The sequence below is a fragment of the Juglans microcarpa x Juglans regia genome, chromosome 6D (genome assembly GCF_004785595.1).
Source record: "Juglans microcarpa x Juglans regia isolate MS1-56 chromosome 6D, Jm3101_v1.0, whole genome shotgun sequence".
Classification (NCBI taxonomy): Eukaryota; Viridiplantae; Streptophyta; class Magnoliopsida; order Fagales; family Juglandaceae; genus Juglans; species Juglans microcarpa x Juglans regia.
The window spans coordinates 24,562,498-24,589,054 of NC_054604.1; the positions used below are offsets into that span (position 1 = coordinate 24,562,498).

The 26,557-nt window shown below is 38.2% G+C and overlaps 1 protein-coding gene across 1 annotated transcript; it reads right to left on the minus strand.

Annotated features, from left to right (window-relative positions):
• Positions 1 to 498: 498 nt before the first annotated feature.
• LOC121235310 lies at positions 499 to 4,975 on the minus strand. Its single transcript, XM_041131647.1, has 9 exons — positions 4,548 to 4,975; positions 4,184 to 4,335; positions 3,778 to 3,873; positions 3,624 to 3,686; positions 2,644 to 2,712; positions 2,450 to 2,552; positions 2,286 to 2,357; positions 1,172 to 1,260; positions 499 to 860 (listed from the first exon to the last, which is right to left on the minus strand). Exons 1-9 carry the CDS (start codon positions 4,855 to 4,857, stop codon positions 714 to 716), a joined length of 1,101 nt encoding a protein of 366 aa, XP_040987581.1. The 5' UTR covers positions 4,858 to 4,975; the 3' UTR covers positions 499 to 713.
• Between the last annotated feature and the right edge of the window lie 21,582 nt (positions 4,976 to 26,557).

Consider the following 26,557-nt stretch of genomic DNA (forward strand, 5'->3'; position numbering starts at 1 on the left):
TTTTACCTTTCGAAACCTCTTTTATTTTTATGTTTAAATTATTTTATGTAGTTGTATAATAACTATGATATAGATAGTTGTCTTTCCATCATTTCTCTTTTACTTTTACCTTGAAATTTGAAGAAATATCAGAACTAAAGTGGGATATGCAATATAAATAAAAAATAACCATTGGTATTGAATTTTAGTATGTTTAAGCATTTGCGTCAATAAGTGAGACACGAGTCGCAAGAGGTTAAAGAGACCGCTGGCCAACTATGATACAGAAGCCTCTATTTTGGCTAACAATGCTGTAGTTCTCAAGCTATTCAACTTGATTCAAAGTATTATTTTATATAAAAGTATTAATTACCTTTTCATTACTTAATTGCTCCATTTTTCACTCTACTTATGACCTCCACACTAACGTGGCACAACAATAGTCAACAAGTCAAGTCAAAGCTGAGGCCCCGTGGCAAACACAGGTGACGAAAATGAAACAAACTACACAGATGATAGTTTAGGTATGCAAATCAACTTGTATAGTACTTGGTGAATGTGTGCTTTAACTTTGTAACTTATACATTGTTCATATACAGAGCCTATTTTTCTATGCCATATACAGAGTTAGATACCTTAAATCGAACTTGAAAACTTCTACAACTCTGCCATCTGATAGTATGCTAATTTCCTTCACACTCTGGTTATTCCTTATTGAATAGCTCCTTCATATGTTATTCTGAGTTCTTTCCTTCTAATTTAAGCTGCTGGATTCTTTGCCGTAGTCGCCGCCGGTGGTCATGTATTTTCCAAAGGCCATGTCCCAATATAACGGCAGAATATATGCCATGGGTGATAATGGGAGCAAGAATGTTATTCGTCTGTCACATTTGCATCAAAAGTAACAGAGACCAGATATATCACTTTCAGGTTTTAGATGAAAGTTAAAAGCTGAATTAAATATTGTTAGAATATTATTTTTTAATATTATTTATGTTTTGAGATTTGAAAAAGTTGAATTGTTTATTATATTTTGTGTGTGAATTTAGGAAAGTTGTAATGATAAGAGAAGATGAAACAATTTCACCATCCAAGCGGGGCCTCATTCTCTTGAAATGAAATTATAATCTTCACAATAAAATGACCATCATGTAATTATCAAAAAATGACACCATCATGTAACTAGAATTACCTGGATCCATTCAAAACCAAGGTAAAGTGCCAACAGTCCTTCCAGGAGGGGAGAATAGATCTTTCTCATTTGCCTCTTCTCATACCATGCTGCAATTATTATCCAAAATCAAATGGAGGAATTAGGATCAGACGTCACAGCAGGGTAGAATTTGTATGCAGCAAAATACTTCACTGGTATTTCACTAGCTTTTATCATTTTCAAGGTGGAAGGTTTCATTGAGATGGGAATAAGAGAAGAAGAAATATTGATTTTTTTTTTTTCTGCAAACACCCCCCCCCCCCCCCCCCCCCCCCCCCCCCCCCCCCCCCCCCGGCCCAAGAAAAAAAAAAAATTCTCTCAGCAATTAAATGGTACATAATGCTATTCAAAGTATAAATTAACAAGACTCAGATGGATAATGAGGATGATTAGACAATCAGTAGATCGTCTTTTACTCTACTCTTAGCACTTTATGGCAAACTTTTTTCAGTCGCTTTGGACCAAACTGAGTGATGCCCAGATGAGTGGTACATTTATTAGCGTGCTAAAAAGTAAACTTTTACTAGTTACCGTATGGACACCATATGGAAACAGATCCAAGGAATGTCGAGGACCTCAAGGCTTTCTTTCTCAATCCCACCTACGTCTCTCTAGCTTTAGCTTCCAGGATTTTCTTCATCTCTTCACTTTCTCTAATAATATGTATCTGATGTATACCCCCTATTTACTTGGATAATATCTTTTGATCATTAATAAAATGTATCTCACCCGTACATCCCAAAAAATATCTTATCAAAAAATGAATAAATCTCCGCAAAGACCAAGTGAGAAAGCATGGATCATGTCTGATAGGGAGAAAGATCAATAAATACTGATGTAACTTTTGCAAATGAGTGAAAATGTAGGTAATAAGTTTGCAATTAACTCTATAAAAAACTAGTTCTTAATATAAAGAAATTAGTGGTTAGATTGAAGGTTGATCGTGGCTACTTCCATGAAAATAGTCAAATATACTTTACATTGCCATTCTAGCTGAAGTGGACTGACCACCACAATCACCATCAAGATATTTTTCTAAAGAAGTGGTTTCAAAACCATGGAAAAGAAATAAGCTCATTTTCAAAATTAGTACCTGCAAAGAGCTTCTTCAGATCTTTGCGACCTGTTCGAGATTGCAAAACTGGAGCAACGACATACGTGGGGTCTGAAGAAAAAATGAGCAACTGGTCAATCTAACTTGAGGGTTTAAATTCAGGGAACATTTCATTGATAAAATGATTTATTTGGACATCAAACCTTTGGGAGAAGCAGCTGCATAATAAAGAGAACCTGTCAAGCAAGCTGTAATCACAGCTGCAAACGCCTGAGCAAATGGGACAAAAGGAGGTAGCACCCCGGTCTACACTTGGAAGGAACTTAAAATAATTAGTCGCATGCAATATTTCATTATCGCTACTGATGACAGGAAGGAGCATTACTTGGGTACGTACCAGAGATGCCATTCCTTGAGCATCAGTTACCAGATCAGTGCGCCTTAGAAATATATCAGCCAATGCTCCCTTTTAACTCACACAAAATACAAAATATGTATTTAGTAATAGTGAAATAAAACAAAAACAGAAATTAAAGTATCATGATTAAACTTCTTCCTGCAGAAAAGTGATTCATTATCTGCATAGCTTTCATCTTTCTGAGATACAATAAACTAAGGGCATGTTCAACAAAATTATTGAAAAAAAGAAAACAATAGGTAACCTAGTTAATGCCTTCCAAGATTCCAGAAGTTTCTTGCTATGCATGTGCCTAGATCATATGGATAAATGTGAACTATGCTAAATGTAGCATGTCAGGCTTCCGGATCTTGAAACTTTCAGAAGTCTAGTGGGTGGATTATAGCATCTACCATTTGAAACTTCTGGAATTCTCGCAAAGTAACAAGGTCAGCTTTGAAAGGTATGATGAAACAATCACTGGATGTAGCATCTTATCAGAAAGTGAAAGGATCTGATCTACTCATTTATTCACCCCAATCGATCTCATCCACTCATTTGCATAACAGGACACATTCAATAATTTTTGTTAGTGGATGTAAGCCAAACTCCAGTTAACAACTTAATCGTTAACTTAGGGATTCAAAAATATTACAAACAGAATCTACTAGTGCTTGTACCCTATAGACAACTGTGACACATATCTCTCAAAGTTAAAACCTTATTCCTGGATTCTCTAAACATTTCCTTGACTTGAAGGATTACATCTCCACAGTCTGAATATCTTCAGCATAAGGATAGGCTGATAAGAAACTCAGATAAACTAGTACAGAAGCCTATAATGATTATGATGAGCATGATCATGAAAACAAAGAAAACAATGACAATGGTGATGATGATGTTGATCCCCAAGGCCAATTCATAGTATCTCTTAACCAATACATTAAGGATAGAAATTAACATATCTTATGAGAACAAACCTGAACAGCAGCCCTGTAGAAAAGCTCCTCTCCCACTGAGCTTGCAGCAACGATTAGTATAAACTGCAAAAGGAGGGAGGATGATTAAAACATTTCCTGTACAGAATGACATTCATAGAGTATGTCATAACCGCACAGCTATTAGAAAATCTACCTGCCAAGGTGACATTCCATAGAAGAAGTTCCATAGCTCCTCATCCTCCACATCTCTGATGGCACGAGCATGAGGTGACAACTTCACAACTTCATCCTATATACATGCCGATTTTAAAGGTAATAATTGTGTGTCCATATGTAATAGTGATGTTTCTAATTCCAAAAAACAACTCTTTGTAAAACTGAGTGTAAACCTTATGACCTCGGGTAATTTATGCCAACCCCATACCCCCGCAAAAAAAAATAATAATAATACTAATAATAAAATCATAAATTTATACAGAACAAACCGAACCGAAGATGCTCTGTTCATTGAGATACAAACAATGGAATTGCTCAAGATACAGGAAGCCAGGAGGCAATATAAGAACAAATCACAAATCAACTATTAAGTCAAAACTTACATCTAGTATAAACAGAAGGGCCATGATTGGAGGAGCTGCATATCCAAGTCCTTCCACTATGGCATCTAATGACGAATGGAAACCTCCCATAGAATCTATGCCAGTGATTGAGCATATGAACCTTCCAGCTAGAGCCATTGCGACATAGATACCTGACATAAAACCAAACCAGAATAAATGTTATGTGGGAAAAATAAAACTTTTCAGAAAAAGAAACCCAGGAACAAAAACATGGGCATTCCATTGTACTACGGATTATTATGGTTTTATGCTTACTTTGTAGCATTAACCATTTCTGAGATATAGTGGACATGCAAAAACCGAGAGCAAAATGGAACGAATAAGTGAATGGAATGGAACTGACCGATTCCGTAGCTGAGTCGGACGACGGCGCCAATCTTCTCCCAGACGGGGAACTCGGCCTCGCCGAAACGCTGATCAAATGTGGTGACCTCCATGGCCGGGCCCGTGAACCTTCCTCCTCTTCGACTCTCTTCTCGCTCTATTCTCCCATCAACACCCTCGCCATTCCGCTCCGCAGAGTCCCTAACGCACCGCAGTGGAGCCCTTCCTCCGTCAAAGCACAGCTTCTTCTTCTGTCTGGCTGGAAACTCACCGAGCTTCGAGCACAACCCAGCTATTCCGGGCAACGACGTCGTTGAAGTAAACGACATCAATGGGAGCTCTACTTAGTAAAGGGACTGTTCTTCTTCTTCTTCTTCTCCGTCTTCTTCTCGTTCATCGAACATAGCTTTGGGATGAGTTCTGAGGACTATCTGAGCTTTCACGGTGGCAATACATTTGGGTGCTCGATTCATTGGTCGTGTGCAACACAGGCCCCAGAATATCCTACTGACCTATAACAGCCGAACACGTGGAGATAATGCTGGCAACCTTTTGCAAACTTGGAAATTTTGTAATTATCCAATCTTTGCTTCACAATTCCAAATTTTTCTTCTTTCCTTTTTTTTCCCTGCCTTGCGTTTGATAGTGAGAATAGATAGTAACATATTTTTAGATATTTTATGAATAATACTGAAAAAATAATAATAAAATATTAAATAATAATAAATAATAGATAAAAATAAAAATAAAATATTATAAAAATATCTAAATAACGCTATTCCACCTCTTTGCATTCAAAAATCAAAATTATCCTTGGGGCCTTTAGGCTTTATGTCACATTCTTTTAAATTGTCAATTTTGCTATATTATTATATGAGTACCGCTAGAGACACCGCTGGAAACTCACGCTACCGTTAATTTTAGAATGTGTTTTTTACAAAGATTTTTTTAATATTTTTAAATATTTTAAAAAATAAAATAAATTTAGAATATTATTAAAAAATACTTTTTTAATCATAAAGTAAAACAAAATATATTAAAAAATATCTCCTTAATCAGGAAGTAAAATAAAAAAATTATTTTTTGTGTTTTTTATTTGATTTTGTGATTAAGAAAGTATTTTTTAATGATATTGTGAATTTTTTTATTTTTTAAAAATATTTAAAATTGTTAAAAAAATTATATAAAAAAAAGAACTAAAAAAAACACAAAAAATGCATGCTAGAGCCAGCGGTAGCTCCCATGGTGGCTCTAGCATTGTTCTTATTATATTTTGCAATTCTTGCATATTTATTAGATGGACCATCGAGTAATAACATATATTATTAAGATCCATAATACCTTATGTTGGGTTTAAATGAATTTTGATATATAGCTTGGTGTATAAATATTTAGTTTGGATTAAGAAATCATCACAACTCATCTTATCTCATCATATTATTACAATTTTTTCAAATTCTCACATAAAATGTAATAAATAATTCAATTTTTTCAAATCTCAATTCAATTTTTTGAATTTTAAAATAATAATAATATTAAAAAATAATATTTTAAAAATATTTTATTTAATTTTTAATTTTTATCTAAAATCATCTCATTTCATTTCATTATCTGAGGCTTAATTTAATATGGGGTCTGTTTTAAACAAAAAAGGTTCAAATATTGATATTTTTATGCTAATTGAAATGTTATAAGTTTCCACATCAACAATCTATTTAAGGTGTCAATAAATAAATTCATAAATTAATTTATAAGATTTAAATATAGAAATAAATTTGAAATCATCAGGTATTGCGTCATCGTCATTCAATCTAAGTTTAAGGACCACCACCAAAAAATGAAACGACGATTTTGACATTGAAAGTTTTGATCTCATATCAAATGGGTCTTTGTCTTGAAGGAATGAGAGATCAAAGGTGGGGCCAGCCCCTACTGCCTTTTAAATTTTTTCCAAAAAAAAAAAATACTTTCTCCTTCCAAAATTAAAAATATTTATTTTATCTTTAAAATAGAATAAAATATTAACTCCTAAAAGCTTGATCGACAACCCTTGAAAAGGTTAAAAAATCCTTCTCTAAAATTTTTAAAAGAAAAAATCTATACAATTTTTTACTATTCACACAACCTCTACACACCATACTTTTTTTTTCTTTTATCAAATATTTAATATATAAATAATGAATAGAAGAATTGAATTAGTTTAAAAAGAATAAACTCAAAAAAAAATTTTTAAAAATGTGGTGTGTGGAGGTTGGGGAGGTTGTGTAACATTGCTCAAAAAGAAACTTTCCATATCATCAAAAAGAAATTCTAAAAATTTCTTTAGTTTTAAAATAACCCCAAACTATAATGAATTTCTTAGTGAAGCTAAAAAATTTAGCTTGAATCTTTAATAAAATCATAATTTTCTCACTTATAATTAAAGTCTAACTCGAAAAATCCTCTACACTACAAGAAAAACGAGCTTTTGTGGCCATTTAGTTACGGCGAAAAAATTATTTGTAACCAAAACAGACTCATTTTGGCTGTAAATAATCATTTCGCTGGAATTAACTGGTCACAAATAAGTAATTTTCTTGTAGTGTTAAAAATTTAAAAAAAATATATATTTTTTTAAAACCACCAGTCATTAACGCATGATTTTTCTATTAATATATATTTGATTTCAATTGTCAACCTCTTTATTGCTCGCCTTCGTGATCATAATTTCAAATAAAAATATCGAGTTTCTTAGTTGAAGAAAGAAAATCATAATTCGTAATTCATAATCTAGGAGGCGGCTTCTATATCTAAGAATTTTGTCTTTATAATTTCGTAATTCACAGATTAATGTTCCAGCTAGAAACTGATAATTTGAAGAACAAATGCTAATTATCAGTGATATGAGGTTCAATTTTATTAGGTTTTCTTTTTGGTACGTTATATATAGTATATATTCAACATTATTAATTGAGCTATTCAACGTCACATATATAGCCGTCATTACAAGAAAATAGATCTTGTTATTTTAAACGAAATAATTATTTTCAGTTAAAATAAATTTATTTTTACCGTAAAATAATAATTACAAATACTTTTTTTTTTTTTTTTTTATAGTGCGTTTCAATTCGATTCTTACGAGCGTGCATGCATGCCGCCAATTTCGTTTTCTACTGATCAATTAATTATGTAGATAGAGACGTTAACTTATCATGTCTTCTAATGTCAATAAAATGAGTAGTACGTATAACAACTAATATAATTCACACAGTACTAATTTAGTACCGTATATTCAAGCCCGCCGGCCTGATCATGATCATCAATCTAATTTTTCATAAAATTGAGATGAAAATAAATATTTTATAGATATCATATGACTTCACAAAGATTACGTGCAATCACCATAATTAATATTCTTCTATCTCACCCCATTTTTTCAGCTTGCATGTACAGATCACAGAGATTACTGGGATGCATATATGGGACGATGACATGCATATATGTGAGAAATATCGTAAGACAAATGTAGAACTTTGGAGCTGGGAGTCTGAAACACATGCAGAATGTTATCTTCCCGTTTCGTACTAGATCTCCTCGAGCACCTCTCTTTCTCACTCATTAATTGATCCCTCTTTCTGTCACTCTCGCACTGATCACTGTCAATTGGGGTGACGTGCCATGCACTTGGCCATCGGCAGCACGGCCTGCCTCTCTGTGCCTCGCTGGCCAAGCGCCTAGTGCTAGGTTTAGCATTTTTGTCTATGGCAGCCGCCTACACTAGGACGACATACACACTACGGCCTCTTCCTCACTCTCTCGGTCGTAACATTTTGTTACGATTGGTTGAGTTAAGTATTTATCATTAAGGTGTAAGAATATATGGACGAAAAATAGTTGGTGTTTCAACAAAGAAATGTCCTCTAAACTGGCCGCATGCGGTGGGAAAATAAGATTTATATCCCAATGGGAGGGTAACACGTATGCAGCCTAGCATAATTACTCATGTAGTAGAGATTATATCAAAACAGTCTCCCATTCAACTAGCTATTTCCTTCAGTCCCCCCACCCCTCTCTCTCTCTCTCTCTCTCTCTCTCCCCTCCCCCAAATCTCTCTCCTCAAGCCAAAACTAAGATTTTCACCCCGACAATCATAATATTACAAGACACAGGATCCAGCTTAGAAAAGCAATCAAACAGCGATCGAGCATTGTTGAAAACCCCACAATTCTTGTACATATTAACCAAATTGTTCCCGATGAAAGTGTTAGGATCGAGCCCAAATTTCAAGACAAAACACTGGATTTGTTGGCCTTGAGAGACGGCCAAAAGGGACAAGCAAGACGTCAACGTTGACACCAATGAAAACTCGTAATCTGGGTTGTTGTGATTGGTTGTGCCATCTAAGAAGAGACGAAGATGGTGTTCTAGGTCGGGCCAAGAAATCATTACGATTTTTAAATCGTTGTAAATATCCCAATAATCATTGAATTTGATCATTTGCGGCGATTTTTAAATCCATACATGTTCGATGCAACAAAAGAGCCTTTTTTTTTTTTTATCAATTTTAGCAATTAGAAAAAATCGTCGCAAAAACTTTATTTCCATTAATTTTTTCCGTTGCAACTGTTCAAAAAATTGACGGAAATGGTCTTTCTGTTTACCATTAAAATCGTTGAGAAAAGTCAATTACGGCGATATAGTTCATCGCAAAAGGTTAAAAAAAGGCCTCAAATAACTCAATATTTTTTTCAGCAATTTTAAATTATCGTTGCCATTATGTATTTCCAGCGGGTAAGTTTCACAGATCCATTAAAGTAGCAATCCATTTCTAATTACCTCGATCACAAAGCACCTCACAACTTTAAGCCACCAACACAGCCAACAATGACACAATAATCTTCTTTATTACACATTCTTACAACACAAAATAGAGAGATGAAAGAGAGAGAGAGAGAGAGTTAGAGAGATACGGTGGAGAAGAGATGACCTACCAACGAGGACGAAGAGCATGGTGGTTATGGTGGCGGAGCAGGACCGAGGAGGCGTAGAGATGAGAGAGAGACCAGGAGGTGCTCGGCATCTTGGAGTGGTTCTTGAGAGATGTAAGAGAGAGAGAAACAGAAAGAGGGCCTCGAGCTATTGGGCTAGAAGTGGAGGAGAAAGGGGCTCTGATGGAGGACTGTTGATGAGGTTGAGGTGTGAATGGTGGAGAACGACACCCCTAGTGGCGATGATTTCCAGAGAAATCCGAGAGAGAGAGGTGATGCCAGATTCGAGTAAAAGGAAATTTCCGACATAGGGGCTGGGAGAGAAGAAGGGGTGGCTGTCGAGGTGAGGTGGCGGTGGAGTGGTGGGGTCATTGGCAACGGGCTGTGCGCGGTGGCGTGGGTTGTGGGAGAAGAGGGATTGGGGAAACAGAGGGGGGAAGAGGGGGTGGAGTGAAAAGAAAGAGGGGAACGCGGGCAGTTTAATTTTATTAGCTTTTGCGGTGATATTAATTCACCGTAAAAGCTACATGCCGCCGCAAATATGAACTGATCATTTATGACGGATATCAAAATTGTTGGAACTACTCATTTCCGGCGATTAAAGATTTACCTGAAATAGTATTCTACAATTTTTCATAAATTTTGTAAAGGGCTCTTTGCGGCACTTTTTATTTCGCCGTTAAGAAGCTTTAACTCGCCGCAAAATATCTATTGTGGCAATTTTCGTATTCGTCGCAAATAAAAGCGACAGTCATAAATTTTATTTGCTACAACAAAAAATTGCCGCAAAATGTATAAAAGTCGTCGCAAATAAGTGAACAGTAAATTTAGCGTCAACATTTCCAATACATTATGTTGGATTTCAATGGCGAAACAAAAATCGCCACAACTAGTCCTTATTTGCGGCAATTTTTTTTGCTATGATATTAAAATCGCTGGAAAATGTCTGATTTCTTATAGTGGGGTGCACGCCCCTCAAATGGTTGTGCCATCTAAGAAGAGATGAAGATGGTGTTCTAGGTCTTAGGGAAGTTGAGGAGGGTAGAAAGTTATGGTGGAGACCCATTTGAGATTTTGGATCAAAATTAATAAAAAAAAATTGTGAGGGGGGTCATTCCCAGTGTTGGGCCAGATCACACAAGCCCGACCCATGAGGTCTTGATGGGTCTAAAGATAGCCCGATAGGACAAAATCAGTATGAGAGAACATAATGGGCCGAGTCGGGCAAAGAAGGGCGAGGTCGACCCAAGATGCCCATGGAGAAGTAGCAAGGTAGCATGCGGGGGCTTGGAACTGAGTCAGAAGGTATGACACTTCTACTGGCCGACAATCCGCACACACAGAGTCAAGGACAACCTTGACACTTGGGCACCGACGGCTAGACAAGCTTGGAAGGGGGCGCTCTTGACCAAGGTCACACCGCATTTAATGAAGGACGGAGACGGACATGCTACAACATGGACCTAGGGTTATCAGCTGTCACTACGATCAACCATGGACGACCTGTCACATGGCAAGGAGTTGTTAGAGGACACAACCTGAGTACAAAGCGACACCACTACGATCAGCTTGTCAAGGGATTGCCCCTACCAAGTTTATATATATCCCCCTCGGGAGAAAAAAACTTTCTAAGCACTTTCATTTGATCTCTTATATATAATAGATTAAGAATCCAGACTAACTTAGGCATTGAAGTTATCCCCCAGCACCTCGAACCCTCTTTTCCTAAATTTGTAGGAACGTATTCACCTATCGCGGTGCATCCTAGAGATCGCCTCGACCAAACAAGAGAAACACAAGATGCACCTCGAGCTCTAGGAGTTTGGGGACAAGGAGATGGCCAAGCGAATGGGCACGTCATCCTCCATAGACCAGTTGGTCACTAGCATGGACCTAAAGTATAGCACGGAAGTCATGGATTCCCCCTTCTACCAAAGTTCAAGATCCCCCAAATGGAAGCATATGATGGGTCTAGGGACCCGCTGGAACACTTGGAGACATTCAAATCCCACATCCATTAAAGTAGCAATCCAGTTCTAATTACCTCCATCACAAAGCACTTCACAACTCTAAGCCACTAACATAGACAACAAAGACACACAATATTCTTCTTTATTACCCACTCTTGCAACATAAAATAGAGAGATGAGAGAGAGAAAGAGATGGTGAAGGAGAGATGACCTACCAACGAGGATGAAGAGCATGGTGGTTGTGTTGCAGAGCAGGACGGAGGAGGCATAGAGATGAAAAAGAGACCAAGAGGTGCTCGGTGGCATGGAGTGGTTCTTGAGAGATGTAGTAGAGAGAGAACCAGAGAGAGGGAAGGCCTCGGGTTGCTGGGCTAGTCTTGGAGGAGAATGGGGCTCTAACGGAGGACTGTCGATGGCGTCGAGGTGTGAGTGGTGGAGAACGGAGCCCCTAGGGGCGGTGATTTCCAGAGAAATCCGAGATAGAGAGGTGTTGCTAGGAGAAACAGAAATAACTCAACCAATCGTAACAAAACGTTATGACCGACAGAGTGAGGAAGAGGTCGTAATGTGTATGTCGTCCTGGTGTAGGCGGCCACCATAGACAAAAAGGCTAAACCTGGCACTTGGCACTTGGCTAGTGAGAGATAGAGAGGCAAGCCATGCTACCAATGGCCAAGTGCATGGCACGTCACCCCAAGTGACAGTGATTAGCGTGAGAGTGATGGAAAGAGAGATCAATTGAGTGAGAAAGAGAGGTGCTCGAGGAGAATAAGAAAACTTCATGAAATGCAAAGGCTCACAGGGCGGATGGCAGCCTTGAACCGCTTCATCGCTTGCTCGACTAACCAATGTCTTCCTTTCTTCAAGGTCCTAAGGAAAGCATGAGACCGGGTGTTCAACGAGCTAAAGGAGTACTTAGCTCACCTGCTGCTTCTCAATCAGATCAAGCCGGGCAAAAACTTGACCCTGTAACTAGCCGTATCGCCACATGCCGTGTTCACCATGATAATCCGCGATGTAGAAGAGGGGCAATGGCCCATCTATTACATAAGTCAAGCGTTCCGTGGAGCTGAGGCCAAATACCCACGAACAAAGGTGTTAGCATTTGCGCTGGTGGTCGCTACAAGAAGGCTAAGGCCGAGTTCACCGATTTCCCAGAAGAAATACAAGTTGCACCTCAGGGAAAGCCCTAGCAGGTTTACGTCGACGGCTCATATTGCTGAGCTAAAGGGGTGTAAGGGTGCACATTGTCATAGAGATTGGAGAGGAGCGCGACTATGAGATAAAGCTAGTGAATACAAGGCATTGCTAGCGTGAATGTCGGTGGCCAGGCTGCTAGGAGCCACAGAAGTCGAAGTAAAAGCTGATTCTCAAGTGGTTGTCAATCAGGTGTTGAGAGAGTTCACCACGAGAGGAGAAAAGTTAAAGAAGTACATTCAGCAAGTGAGCAAGGAGCGCGACCTTTTTTATTGCTTCCACATCTATCAAATTTCGAGGGAGAAAATCAAAAGCCGGACTGATTGGCAAGGGCTGCCTACCGTGATCAGGACAGTTGATGCCCTGGCTATTGGGATTCGAGTATCAATTATCTCTCCCATGCCACTCGAGTGGGCCACAACTATCATGAAATTTCTTAATGAAGGCCAAGTACCAAACGACCAGGAGGAAGCGCGAAAGGTTAGAAACAGAGTTGTGCAATTCACACTATTGGAAGGAGTCTTGTATAAAAAGGGTTTCTCTAAACTCCTCCAAAGGTGTATCTCGCCAGAAGAGGCCCAGTATGTATTGGCCGAAATATATAAGGGAATATAAGGGAACTATGTAGGCAAAAGGGCGTTGGTCACAAGAGTAACACGGGCAGAATACTATTGGCCCCATTCCCTTCGAGACGCATAAAGCTTTGAGAAAGAAATGCCAAAAAAGCCAAGAACACGCTAAATTTCGTGAACCATAAGCTGAGTCCTTAGACTCGCCATGAAGAAGTGGTTAGGCCAGAGCATCTCGAGCTCTGTCCAAATGGCCAGTTGGACATAACTCCCTCGACTTGCTAAACTGTGTAAAAGGAAAGGGAAATGGGTAAAGATGAGAGAAATGCACAGGCGAGAGGCACAAAGTCCATATATACATATAGAGAAGTTACATCAGTGGCCTTGTCAGGCTAAAAAGAAAAAAGAGTCTGGGCAATTACAACGATCAAGGCGGAGGAGGGGTGTCTGGAAAGGCAAGCAGCATCACGTCCTTCCCAAGGGTTTTGACAAACTTGAAGACTTGGTGGTCGGGCTTGAGGGAAGCCAGGTTCATTGTGCTAAAATCAGCCACATGGTGCTAAACCAATATAGTCTCTTAGCTGCTCTAGACCCTCATTGCAGTCATATTCCCCGACCTCATCCCGAACAGCTCTAATACCCTTGATTTGGGACATGACCGCCCCCCAGTACGTGCAAATGGCTGCCTGGTTGGACTCCATGGCCGAGATTTTAATGTCTCTAGCTAGGATGGTGTTCGTCGTAGCAACCAGCTTCACCTTGAAGGTGCGGACCTGGCCCTCATGTCACTGCACAAGAGCTTTCTTGCAACGAACTCACTGGGTCAGCTCAAAGTGTCTAGACAGTAGCCACGAGCGTTGCCTGGCTTCTAAAGCGCGCTCTTTAAGTTGTTGATCCCTCTCTTCCAAGAGCTTCAGTAGCCCCCTTCGTGCCTACTGCAATTCCTTTTCTCGCCTTTGTAGGTCCTATGAAATCCCAGCACACTCATCCCTGAGACGCCGACACTCCGACACAACTCAGGAAAGCTCCTCCTTAGTCCTGGCCAACTCACCCTCAACTAGGGCCTTCTCATCTCCAAGTCCTTTGCGCTCACTTAGTATGTCCAAATCCTCTACCAAGGTGTCGCATTCAAGGGTCAACTCCTCCACCTCCTGGTTTGCCTTGCGAACTTCCATATAGGCAAGGAGGGCCAGGGACCAAAGTGCCCAGTTTTTCGCCTCGAGCTCCCATGCTCCTCCACGATCACACCAGCTAGTTGGTCTGCAGCCTGAGTTATAAGCAGTGTTAAAAGGAGAAGAGTTTCAAAGGATTGAAGAAGTGCAAACAAAAATACCTGGGCGAAGAGAGGCCTTAACTTCTGAGCCTTCTGCTTAATTGCCTCAATGTGAGTTCTCTCAAAACCTAAACCCGTCGCCTAGGCCCTCTCTGTCCCAGCATACGAGGACAAACCGACACTCCCCCAATTGCCACGAAGGCCTAGGTGCGTTCCGGACGGATTCGAAGGAGGGGCTTACGCCAAGATCCTTTGGTGCTTCACTGTTGGCATTAGCCTTCGCAAGCTCAAGTGCTGGCTCCACCAACATCAACTCCTTGAACACAGCAGGCCTCAATGAGGGTCCCTCAGTCGTAATAGGCACATCTTCAGCTGTGGGGTTGGCCTCCCTGTCGGGAAAGTGTCCAAGAGAAGACAACAAGATCGATACACGGTCATCGCTCAACTCCACGAAAAAAGGAAAGCTTGGCCTGGCCTCCTTTCGATCGACTAGCCTGGAATCGATTGGGGAATAAGGAGCATCTGTCACGTTGGTCGAGGAGATGGGAGTAACGGCCTTTTCTAGTGAGAGTGATTCTTCGAAGGAGGGGAACAACTCGACCTCCAACATGGGCCCATGGGGTTCAGGCCTGATAAAGGCATTGAAGAAGGCCACTCGAAGGTTGTCGTCACCTTCCTCTTCAACAACAGCATGACCCAAGGTCGACGAGACCACGGGCAACACGAACTAAGGACGCTGCACTTCCTGCACAGGGGCTTGACAGTAGGAAGAGGTTAGGACCTCAGAGTGGTCAGACCGTCCGCCACCTCCGGTGACAGGACGAGACCTGAAGCCCCCTTTCATTGCTTTTCCCTATCGTTGGTCGTAGGAAGGCTGGAATGGCATTTTCGACCCCGGGGCAAAGGGGAATCCCCCTAGAAGTCTGGATGCAACACCTACGAATAGTCGAGAGAGAATAGGAATCTCTGGATGTTGGCCTCTATTAATACCACATTAGTTTCAGTGACGAGGGCATGGGTTGCTACCCAGGCTTGCACGGCCGCCAGCCTGGCCTCCTCTCTTCTGTTCAACCTAATGGCAAGCTCTTTCTATTAAGCACATACGACCAGATGGCCTAGACCGAAAACTCCTGGTGGACCTCATCTCCCTCAGGATACTCCCATCCCGAGCCAGAGATGAAAAAGAATCGTTGGGACTAGTCTTTAAGGTGGGAATACCGCTTCTCCAGGCTGGCGATATGCTTTTTGGGGGAATGTACCTGGAAGCTACAGAAGCTCCCATCGAGGTGCAGCACCAAGTATAATGACAGAAATTTCTAAGCTGTTAGATCAGGATACTCCTCGGGACCAAAACTGAGCACCCTTCAGAAGATCATGCAGCTGGCAACAATAAGCTACCAAGCATTCAGGTGGAGCTGCGCCAGGACCAATCCTAGGAAGTTGAGAATGTCTTGGATGGGTCAGTAGAAAGGGAGATGAATACTGTTCGCAAACATCAAGGGATAGAGCACTACTAGAGATGCCATCCCATCAGAGTCCACCGCAGCAACGTGATGCCCAGGGATCTCCAAAACTACCGACTCTGAAATGTTGTACATCCTCCTCAGAGCACAGAGTTCATCGGCGGAGACTAGTGACTCCAAACTCTGCCTTGGGCGTCGGAAGATCTTTTGGGAGCCATCGAGAACTAGATGAAAGAATGAACGAACCAAAAGAGTGAAGGGAGAAACTAGGAAATTAAGCTCGAAGGAAAAGACTGGAGGATGAAAAGCATAAATGATAGAAAATGAGGAAAATATGGGGGGTTTATACAGAGAAGGACATGACGGTTGGCCTTTAGCAGGCAATGAAGTGACCCCGAGCCAGAAACACAAGGGACGTGCCAGGTCTCGAGAAACGCGCAGATGGCATTGTGGAACCCAACCAACTAAAACCCAAGAAAGCATGAAATGTAAGCAACGGGCGCATAGGAAGCACAATCAAATACCTCACCCAGTGCATGGGCGAACTTCCCGCTACCTCAAACCAACGGATAACAAAGGGGTGCGAAGAAACCGAAGTGCAATCAAGACATTGATGATGTAACCGAACAAATGCAGGGTGCCAGACATGCATTAGGGGAAACTGGCCCGAGAAGGGCGGAAGGAAACATTTTGAATTCTCACCATATGCATATGGTCGGAATTCACAGGGTACTGTGAAAGGGTCATTCCCAGTGTTGGGCCAGACCACACAAGCCCAACCCATGAGGCCTTGATGGGTCTAAAGGCAACCCGATAGGACGAAAACAGTATGAGAGAACAAGATGGGCCAGGCAAGGCCAAGAAGGGCAAGGTCAGCCAAGGAAGCCCATGAAGAAGCAACAAGGTAGCACGCGTGGGGTGTGGAACTGAGTTAGAAGGTTTGACACTTCTTCTGGCCGACAATATGCACACACAGAGTTAGGGACAACCCTGGCACTTGGGCACGAACGACTGGACAGACCTGGAATGAGGGCTCGTCTGACCAAGGTCGCGCCGTATTTAATAAAGGATGGAGACAAACATGCCACGACATGGACCCAGGGCTATCAGCGGTCGCCACAATTAGGCATGGACAGCCTGTCACATGACAGAGAGTTGGTAGAGGACATGACCTGGGTACGAAGCGACATCACCACAATCAGCTTGTCAAGGGATCGCCCCTGCCAGGTATATATGTATCCCTCCCTCGAGGGGCAAAAAAACTCTCTCAGCACTTTCATTTGATCTCCCATAAATAATAGATTAAGAATCCGACTAACTTAGGTATTGAAGGTATCCCCCCCCCCCCCACCCGAACCCTTTCGCAGGAATGGATTCACCTACCGCGGAGTTGCTCGGGCTGCAAAACACAACATCAACAAAAATGGACTTGGTTCTGAAAGGAATGATCATGAGATGATATCATGAGACCTATTGCCTGCAAAATAATTCTTTGAGGATTGGTAGTTTTGGAAGGAAAAAGATAAAGGTGTTTATTGATAGAAGGAAAGAAAGAAGAATTGGAAATGCAATATTGAGAGCTCACAACCTAAGAAACAATAAAAGAAATGTTTGGCAATTGCAAATCGAGTTCCAAATCAAGTCATTGATCTAGGGAGATTTGTCAAAATTTCATAGTAAACAAACATGAATTTCATAGCAGCAAACAGGGAGTTAAGTTCATTAAAATGGACTCACAGGCTGAAGGCTTAAGAGTAAGGGAAAAGAGAGAAACATACTCACATGAGGGAGAAAAAGATTATGTAACTTATACATAGACTCACGGTAAGTATAATAGACTAATGATGTGCCACCCTCCTATTAGAGGTGTAAAATGCACAAAAACACCCCGTTCGGTTTGAACATATTCTCTTGATCAAAATGGTGATAGTCCCGTAAGAGTATTTGTCCCACAAGTTGGTGTTGACAGAGAAATTGTAACTAAATGATTTTACACATGTGGTCTCTATGTGGTCACCACAAGCACTGGCTGGCAAAGGACACACTTCACACTTCCTCAACCAATCCTATATCCATAAATCCTACTGCGTGATAAATGTCGGGTCTCGTACTTATCTTTGCATGCATGAGGCTACCCACAACATGAGCCTAGGAAATTTAAGTATTTCGTTTGTTTCATTTTCATATTTTGGGCACATACTTTTACTAAAAGTATGACTTTTGTAAAAATGTGTATTTAAGGATTTATAATTTTTCATACCAAATATTTTTAAGTATTTTTTTAAATATTTTTCTTGATCTAAATATAACATTTTTAAATTTTTATTTTTTAAAATTCTTATGCCAAGAACATAGGCGACCTCACCCATGTCTTTCATTTCAAATATAGATCTTAATTTATTTATTTTCTTATCCATCAAATCCAAACAATTATTTGGTAACAATATATTATCAACATATAATGATAAATATTATTACTTTATTGTCATATTTTCATATATATATATATATATACATATACAGTGATCCAGTTGACTCCTTTCATATCAATTTTTGAAATTGCCTATGAAACTTCAAGTACCTCTTAAAGACTGCTTAAGTCCATATAATGATTTCTTTAACCTGTAGATTTTCTCTTCATGTCCTTCAATTTGGAATCATTCTAGTTGAATTATAAAGATATGCTCTATTAACTCATCATTAAGAAAATTCATTTTTACATCTAATTAGTGTAATTCCAAATTCATTTTAGCAACAATAGACATGATTATTCTCACAGATGTGAACTTCACCATGGGAAAATATGTATACACAAAGTTTATACCTGGTTGTTGAGTGTATCATTTGGCCATTAATTTTGTTTTGTATCTTTCCAAACTTCAATTAGCATTGAATTTCTTTTTGAGAATTCACTTGCAATCAATGGTTTTTCTACCCTTCAGAAGTTCTGTTAACACCCAAAAATTATTTTTATTTATCGATTCTAATTCATCTTTCATAACTTCAAGCCATTTATCTGAATCGACACTTTTGATTGACTCATAAAAATTTTCTGGATCATTTTCTAAATTTTCCAAACTAGTATTAAGAGCATAATGATCTTGAAATAAGACTGATAGTCGTCTGGTTCTTTTACTCTCATTGTCTCCAACATCAATTCTTGAAGTGACCGAGTAACACTAGTGTTTTCATTATCAGATTATGTAGAGACTTGTTAATTTTCAAGATCATTCAATAAATCTATCTTATCAACCAGAGTAATCAGGTCTGTATTTTCTAGAAAAACAACATTCCTACTTTCTATCAATTCTCTAATAGAGTGAAAAAATCTATAGTCACTTCCATTTTCTACATACCCGATGAACTTGCATTCCCAGCTTTTACTTTTCAATTTATCCCTTAATGACCTTGGGATGAGCACTTGTGCCTTATAACTCCACATTTTTAGTTTGTTTAAACCTAGTTTATGTCTAGTCCATATCTCGTAAGATGTAAGAGGTTTTGTCTTTGTTTCAACTCTATTTAATATGTATGCTACAGCTGACAATGTCTCTCTCCAAAAATGTGTTGGTAGATTAGCATATGGCATCATTGATCTTGTCATATCTAATACAATTCTATTTCGCCTTTCTTCAATCTCATTTTGTTGAGACTTGTATGACATAGTATAAATATATTTTATACTATTCAATTTACAGAAACCATCCAAAATTTCAAATTCTCCTCCTCTATCACTGTTAAAATTTGTAATGAGCCTACTCAATTGAGTTTCTACTCCTACTTTCTGTTTTTTCAATTGCCTCAAATTTGTGTATGAGTAAATAGATATGTCTATATCTTGAATAGCTCAGTGAAAGTAATAAAATACTCCATTATCTCGTGTGTTTTAGCTCTAAAAGGCCCACAATTATAAAAATGTATTATTTCAAGTAAATCAATGGATTTCTAACATTTGAAAAATGATTCACTACTCAGTTTGCCTGTGATAGATGATTCACACATATCAAAATCATCTGAATTGATTTGTAGTATTAATATATTTATCCACTTTTATACATATTGATCATTTTAGTTTTATTTATATGACACAATCTTAAATGTCATAAATATGTATAATTGGTAGACATATTCAAATAATCAGAAATAGACACTTTATTATTAATATCAATATCAATATACAGTATATACATATTGGGATTTTTCACAAAATTCACTGATACATCACTCTTACAAATAATAACGGTTTCAGACTTAAGCTCAACTGTATAGCCCTATTGATCTAGTACAAACACATATACTAAATTACTTCGAATACAATGCACATAGAATACATCATTAAGTAAAATAATAGAACCATTTACATCAAACTTGCATGTACTTTGCTCCAAGACATCACAATGTGTTATTGCCCATATACTCTTTACGCCCATATTGTTCCTGCAAATATGTCTTATTGCTGTAAAGTCAACCTACCAAGAATCTGACTCTGGTTCCATGAGTATTACTTCTAAAATTGTCATCACAATTTCCTTACACTCTTTCCATTTTCTCTTATTAGGACATTATGATTGGTAATGTCCATTCTTTCTACCGAATGGTTTACTTTGTCTCTTTTTCAACCGTTCTTTTTTCTTGAATTTTTTCGCTTCATCTCTTTTTGTGGAGAACTTATGTCTTGACCATCATTAAATTGGATGATCCATTCTCTTCGTTCCTCTTCATCATCATTTCTTGTTCAAGTACCAAATGTACTGGAATTGAAGTCATTATTATTTTCTTTTCACTATGTGTTAAGAAAATAACAATATGATCATAAGATAAAGGAAAACTATTGAGATTGGTTGTAACTTAAATTTAGTGAGAGGATGACCAACATCGAATAATTTTTCCACAAAGAATTTCGTTTGAAGTACATGATTGCTCACACTTTGATCCTCTTTCATGCAAGTCCTATTATACTTGTCTAACAATAATTGTATATAAGTATCAAACTTTAATTGATACCTGTCTTCAATTGCATCCATGAATTCCTTAGTAGTTTCATAGCTTTCGAAATTAGGAATTATTTTGTCATTCATGCAATGTAAAATCAAGGTTCTTGCCCAAGCATTGTGTTCTCCCAAATTTTCCATGATTCTTACATCACTTCCACTTCCACTTTGGTCATTTTCTATATTTTTAGATGTCTTTATTGTTATTAATGTGTATAAGGTTTTTTTTATAGGTTAGAAGAAAACTAATATCCCTCTTTCAGGCTCAAAAATTCTCTTTCATTTAATTTTTCAATCCTCAAGGGATCAATACTTTTTTTCAGTTCCATAAATAACAAAGTTTAAAATTAACAAAAAAAAGTGTAGAAATGATAGACGTCCTCTATTACAAATATAGAAATACAATAGTTCAAAATGTGAAAACCAAATTAATTACAACTTAATTAAGAAATTAATAATAATTACCCTTGAATTTAATCCAAGGTTGTTTCCTAGAAGTCCTCATGTTGTACTTCAAATAAGGAGAATAATGGAAGTGCTGCATGTTTGGTGCAGTAGACTAGTTTTTGGTATGGTCAATGAAATGGGCCGAAACAAAGATCTGTTGCAAGCCGTTGGTGCCACTTAGGTCCAAATGAAACAACAACATTTGGTGTTGCCAAAACAACGTCGTGCTGCTTCTTTTGAGGGGCTCCTAAGGTTCTTGGAACGACATCGTGTTGTTTTTATGTGGAACGATGTCGCCCATTGCTAGAGTTGGAACTTCAGACAAAGCCAAAAGTTTGATAGTTTTTCTCCTCAACCAGCTGAATGAAAATGTTGCTTAGCATAAATATATTTGAATCCTTTTGACCGTCAATCAAAACAGCACCATCTTGACCAACAATGTCGTCTTCTTCCTCTTGGCTAGAAGAGTACGTTCCAGAGGAAAAAAAAAAAAAACTGAATTCTCCCCTCTTCCCATGTATTGGACAACAATGAGGCAACATCTGAAGTGTCCTTGACACTCTCAAACCTCGGTAGTGGTGAGGGACTCCAACGATCGGCCGAAAAAAGTTTTTGAATCTTCTTGGCTATTCTTTGTTTTGGGTAGCACTGCTAATTTCCCCCTTTGTGTGAAAAAGTTTTAGCAGTTTTCCTTAAAGTAATAACTAGTGACCAAGTTTTGTAGATTATCAATATATTCAAGCCCTCCAACCGTAAATTTCATAGTAAACGTGAATTTCATAGTAACAACCAGAGAGACCAAGTTCATAGAAACTAACTCACAGGGAGAGGGCTTGAGAGAAAATGAAGAGAGAGAAATAGACTCACAGGAGGGGAAAAGAGATTTTGTAACTTGTAGGTAAACCTAAGTATAATAAACTAATCATGTGTCATCGCCCATTGGGGGGTGTAAAATGCACAAAAACACCCAATTTGGTTTGAAGATATTCTCTTGAATAAAATGGTGATAATTCACACGAGTATTTGTCCCACAAGGTTGTGTTGGGCAGAGAAATTGCAAGTAAATGATTTGTGCACAAATAGTCTCTATTTATAGACCACAATGCACTGTTTGGCAAATGGCACAACCACTGATAAGGGGCACAATCGTTTGACTCAATCAAATGGTTGTATTTTTGAAAATTCCTCAACTTACACCCCCAATTAGAACCATCACTATAGGGAGGATACAAACTCAAGGGGTACACCGCTTGGTGTGTGATCACCACCCATCAAATCTGCATAAGGGTAGTGGTTTCATTTCGTTGAATTACTCTTATATGATGTGGCATGTACTAGGTTTTGTGTTGAATTTTAATATGAACTCACCTTTGCCTATTAGCGTTAACCAAATACAAGATTCAATAAATTTTCTTGTGTAGTTAGGTCAAGTTATGGCTCAAATCTTACTTAAAAGAACGTCTAGGGCTTTCTATAATCTAGGCCCTTCCTATTCAATTCCCATCAAGTAGACTACTATTATGGTCACACCTAGTTAGGGAGGATAAGCTCGATTCATTTATTAAATTAGCTATATATTCGTGAGATCACACTTGAGAAGTTCAAATTCATTATTTCTTATAGTATTATCTTTAAAATGATTAAATACTTGAAAAGATCATAAGAAGAAATCGTGTTGTTAATAGTACTACACGTGTTGATTGAGTATTTATAAATATAATTATTGATAGATGTATATATAATTAAATATTTACAAAAACACAAAACTTGTTTATTAAATTTGTTTATGTAGTCAAAAGCATGCAACCTTTGTGCAAGTTTTTATTCAAAAAGTAAAATCCACCTAGAAGAATTTACAAAAATCTACATTTTATGGTGGATCTCACTTTTTTCGAAGAGATTGGTCAAAGTTATATGCCCTAACCTTATATCTAGCATTAAGTTTTAAAACACTAATCAAGAGTCATCCACCATAATCAACCCCTATTCAAGTTATGCCAATTAGCACTATATCATTTACCAACCATGCATTGGGATGCCTTCCTAAAGATATGAGTAAGTTGCATTCAATCCAGATTATGTTCCACGATATTTTATAAGGCGATAATTAGTATGTGCTAGGCAATGAATATGTTTATTTATTTTTATATTAGCTAGTAAAAAGGGTAAGAGGGAGCAACTGGAGGCAGCTTCTTTATCTGGCCGTAATCAAAGTAACACCTTATCAATTAGGAACCAGACAAGAGGGGCCTAGACGGTATGGGTGGCAATTCATGTTTGCAGATTGTATTCGTGTCGTGTCAAATCATGAATATTAGACTATATAAGTCAACCTGATCACAACCCCATTTAATTAAACGGGTCAAACCCTAAAACCCAACTCGACCTATATAAATAACGGATGATACGACATGATCCGTTTAACCCATCTAGTAATTAACATTTATTGGGTTAACCTGGATACGACCAGTTTTATCAATTTCAACCCATTTAACCAATTTTAACCCGTTTAATTTGCTTAAACCCATTTAGCCTATTTCATATAATGGGTTGAGCTAACCCATATGTTTAGTTTTTAATCGAATTAATATAATTTCACATATAATACATGGATAACTATATAAATTATTCACAATTATAACCGGATTCATGATAAAATATTTTGTTATCAATATCCAAACCAATAATATAAAACATTAATATTTTAATAAAATAAAATTACATATAAAAAAAAAGTTCAATAGCTTGAGATATTAAGTAGTCTAATACTAATATTAATATTACATATATAACACCCATAACTTTCGAGACTTTTAAATTAGGAAAGATAGGGTTATAATTGAATTATGGGTTTTTATTTTTAGAAAGTGTAATTGGGTTAGACCAAAAATTAGGCCCAAGCCCACTAGGTTGGCAGCGGGAGAGCAAGCCCAAGCACTATGCTTGCCAAGCCCATTGATAGTTTACGAGAATGAGCCTTGTAGGTTAGGCTGAAACCTACTTGCACTACACCTCTAATTGAAAGCACAAGGCTAGTCCCACTCCAACTACAAATCATTTAACCTAACCAAAACTCCTAGGTTGACCATGACTCCAAGTTCCATTCAGACACCTCATTAAGCCTATAATACTAAAAGTTCCATTCCTCCAAACCCTATTTATAGGACCCTAGGGGACGACCTACACACTTTGCTACCCAAGTTTGTGCGGCAATGTGGCTCCCTAAACACACTCTACATTACATTCATTCGGCCACTACACCCAAGCACTTTCATGCCACGTGCTACCCTTGTTGTCAGTAAGTCTCCTTGTTTCCCACACCCTCTCGCACATGCACATGCAATGGGTTGAGTCGTTGCATGCCCGAGCACTCACACACATGTCAGTGCCATGCACATCATCAACCACCACTAACACCACCATCACGACACAATGTCTCTTAACTACTTCCACTCTATGACACAACCACTGAGGTTTGTTGGAGCTGCCCAAAACTAGCTTTTGAGCCACACAGAACTAGGGTTTCAAAGCCAAAACCCTTTTGGTTTGCCCAGGTAAATACTCTCTTCCTTCACTATATGCATTAGATCCATAAGCATATCATGGCATATTAGTATTAACTAAAAGGAAAGAGAGTTCACATTGGATTAGGGTTAAACAACTTGCTTGATTGATGCGCATGAGAGTGTGTTACACATAGTCCATTAGTGATTTAGGATTGTAGGCATTTCACATGCTATAAGAGTAGTCTCGACTATAATGTTTCAAATTAGTGTTTGTAACACGAGGAACTTAGGTTCAGGTTCAGTGATGTCACTTGAGAAGGAAAAAAAGATTAGGTGAGTAACGAGGAAGAGTGGGCGAGTAAGGCAAACACCAAACTGAGCAAGCACTGCTTGGTGAACACTGCACCGAGCAACCCAGTGCTTGATGAGGATTGTATCTAGTAAATGTAGTGATAGGCAAGTAAGGTAGATGAGGAACTGTGACAACCAAGAGACTTAGATACCTAGAGATTTTCATGCAGGAAACATATCACGCATAATGTTTAATGGCTAAAGAATTTTACATTATTGCCTAAATAATTATAGGTTGAGTTTAAAGGTTTGGAGACGCACACAATTAGCTTAAATTCCACAAAGACTAAGCCTCCCCCACCTACATTCTATACCTGGCAACGATGTCGAGACCACCCTGTAAGGGGGTGCAAACCCCTATAAATGGGATTTGGGTGGAGTCCCCCCCCCCCCCCCCCTCTTTTTTTTTTTCAATTTAATTTTTTGTTATTTTTATTTGTGATTTAAGATTTATTTTTTTTTTAAATCTTTCCATTTTCTAAATATTTTAGAATCTTAAAGTATTTTCTATTTGAATGATAAATTCATATGATGTGTAATAAGTATGATATGAGTCGGCTTTTGATTCACTATCAAATGTCATATTTACTCTAATTAAAAAAAAAAAAAATTCTTATCATCAGTTACTGTTCACCACCCCACATTATACACCCTATGAAAAACACTCATACACCTTATGAAAAAATTCTCACACGGTCACATCCTATGAAAAAGCTATAGGTTTGACTTGTGGGAGTGAATAGTGATTAATGCATAAAATTTCTCTAAAAAAAATGTCATATTTTCTATATCCTTAATCGATTAGACTATGATGGACAAAAGTATTTAATTGCAATTAAAAAAAAATTATTTTCATTAGCCACTATTTACTACTACATACCCTACACCTGAAACTCTATGGAAAATATTCATACATCCTATGAAAAATATTCCTACACTCAATAAAAAAAAACTATAAGTATGAAATGTGAAAGTGAATAGTGATTGATATATAGAATTCATCCTAAGAAAAAAAAAAAGTGTCTTGGGTTAGGTATCAATATTGCAAATGTCAGAAACTGCCGTGACCATTTATAAATAGACAAAAATTCAGTTATTGATTTTGTAATTAATCATCTGTTTATCCAAATTTTACTTTTGCACTGTATGATTGGACATGGTAGTAGGGGTGTAACCGGTCCGGTCTGGTCCGGTTTTGGACAAAATCTAGAATCGAACCGGTATGTACCGGTTTTTCATTTTTCAAAACCGATTACGCCCCGACTACCCTCCTAAACTGGTACATCCGGTTTTAC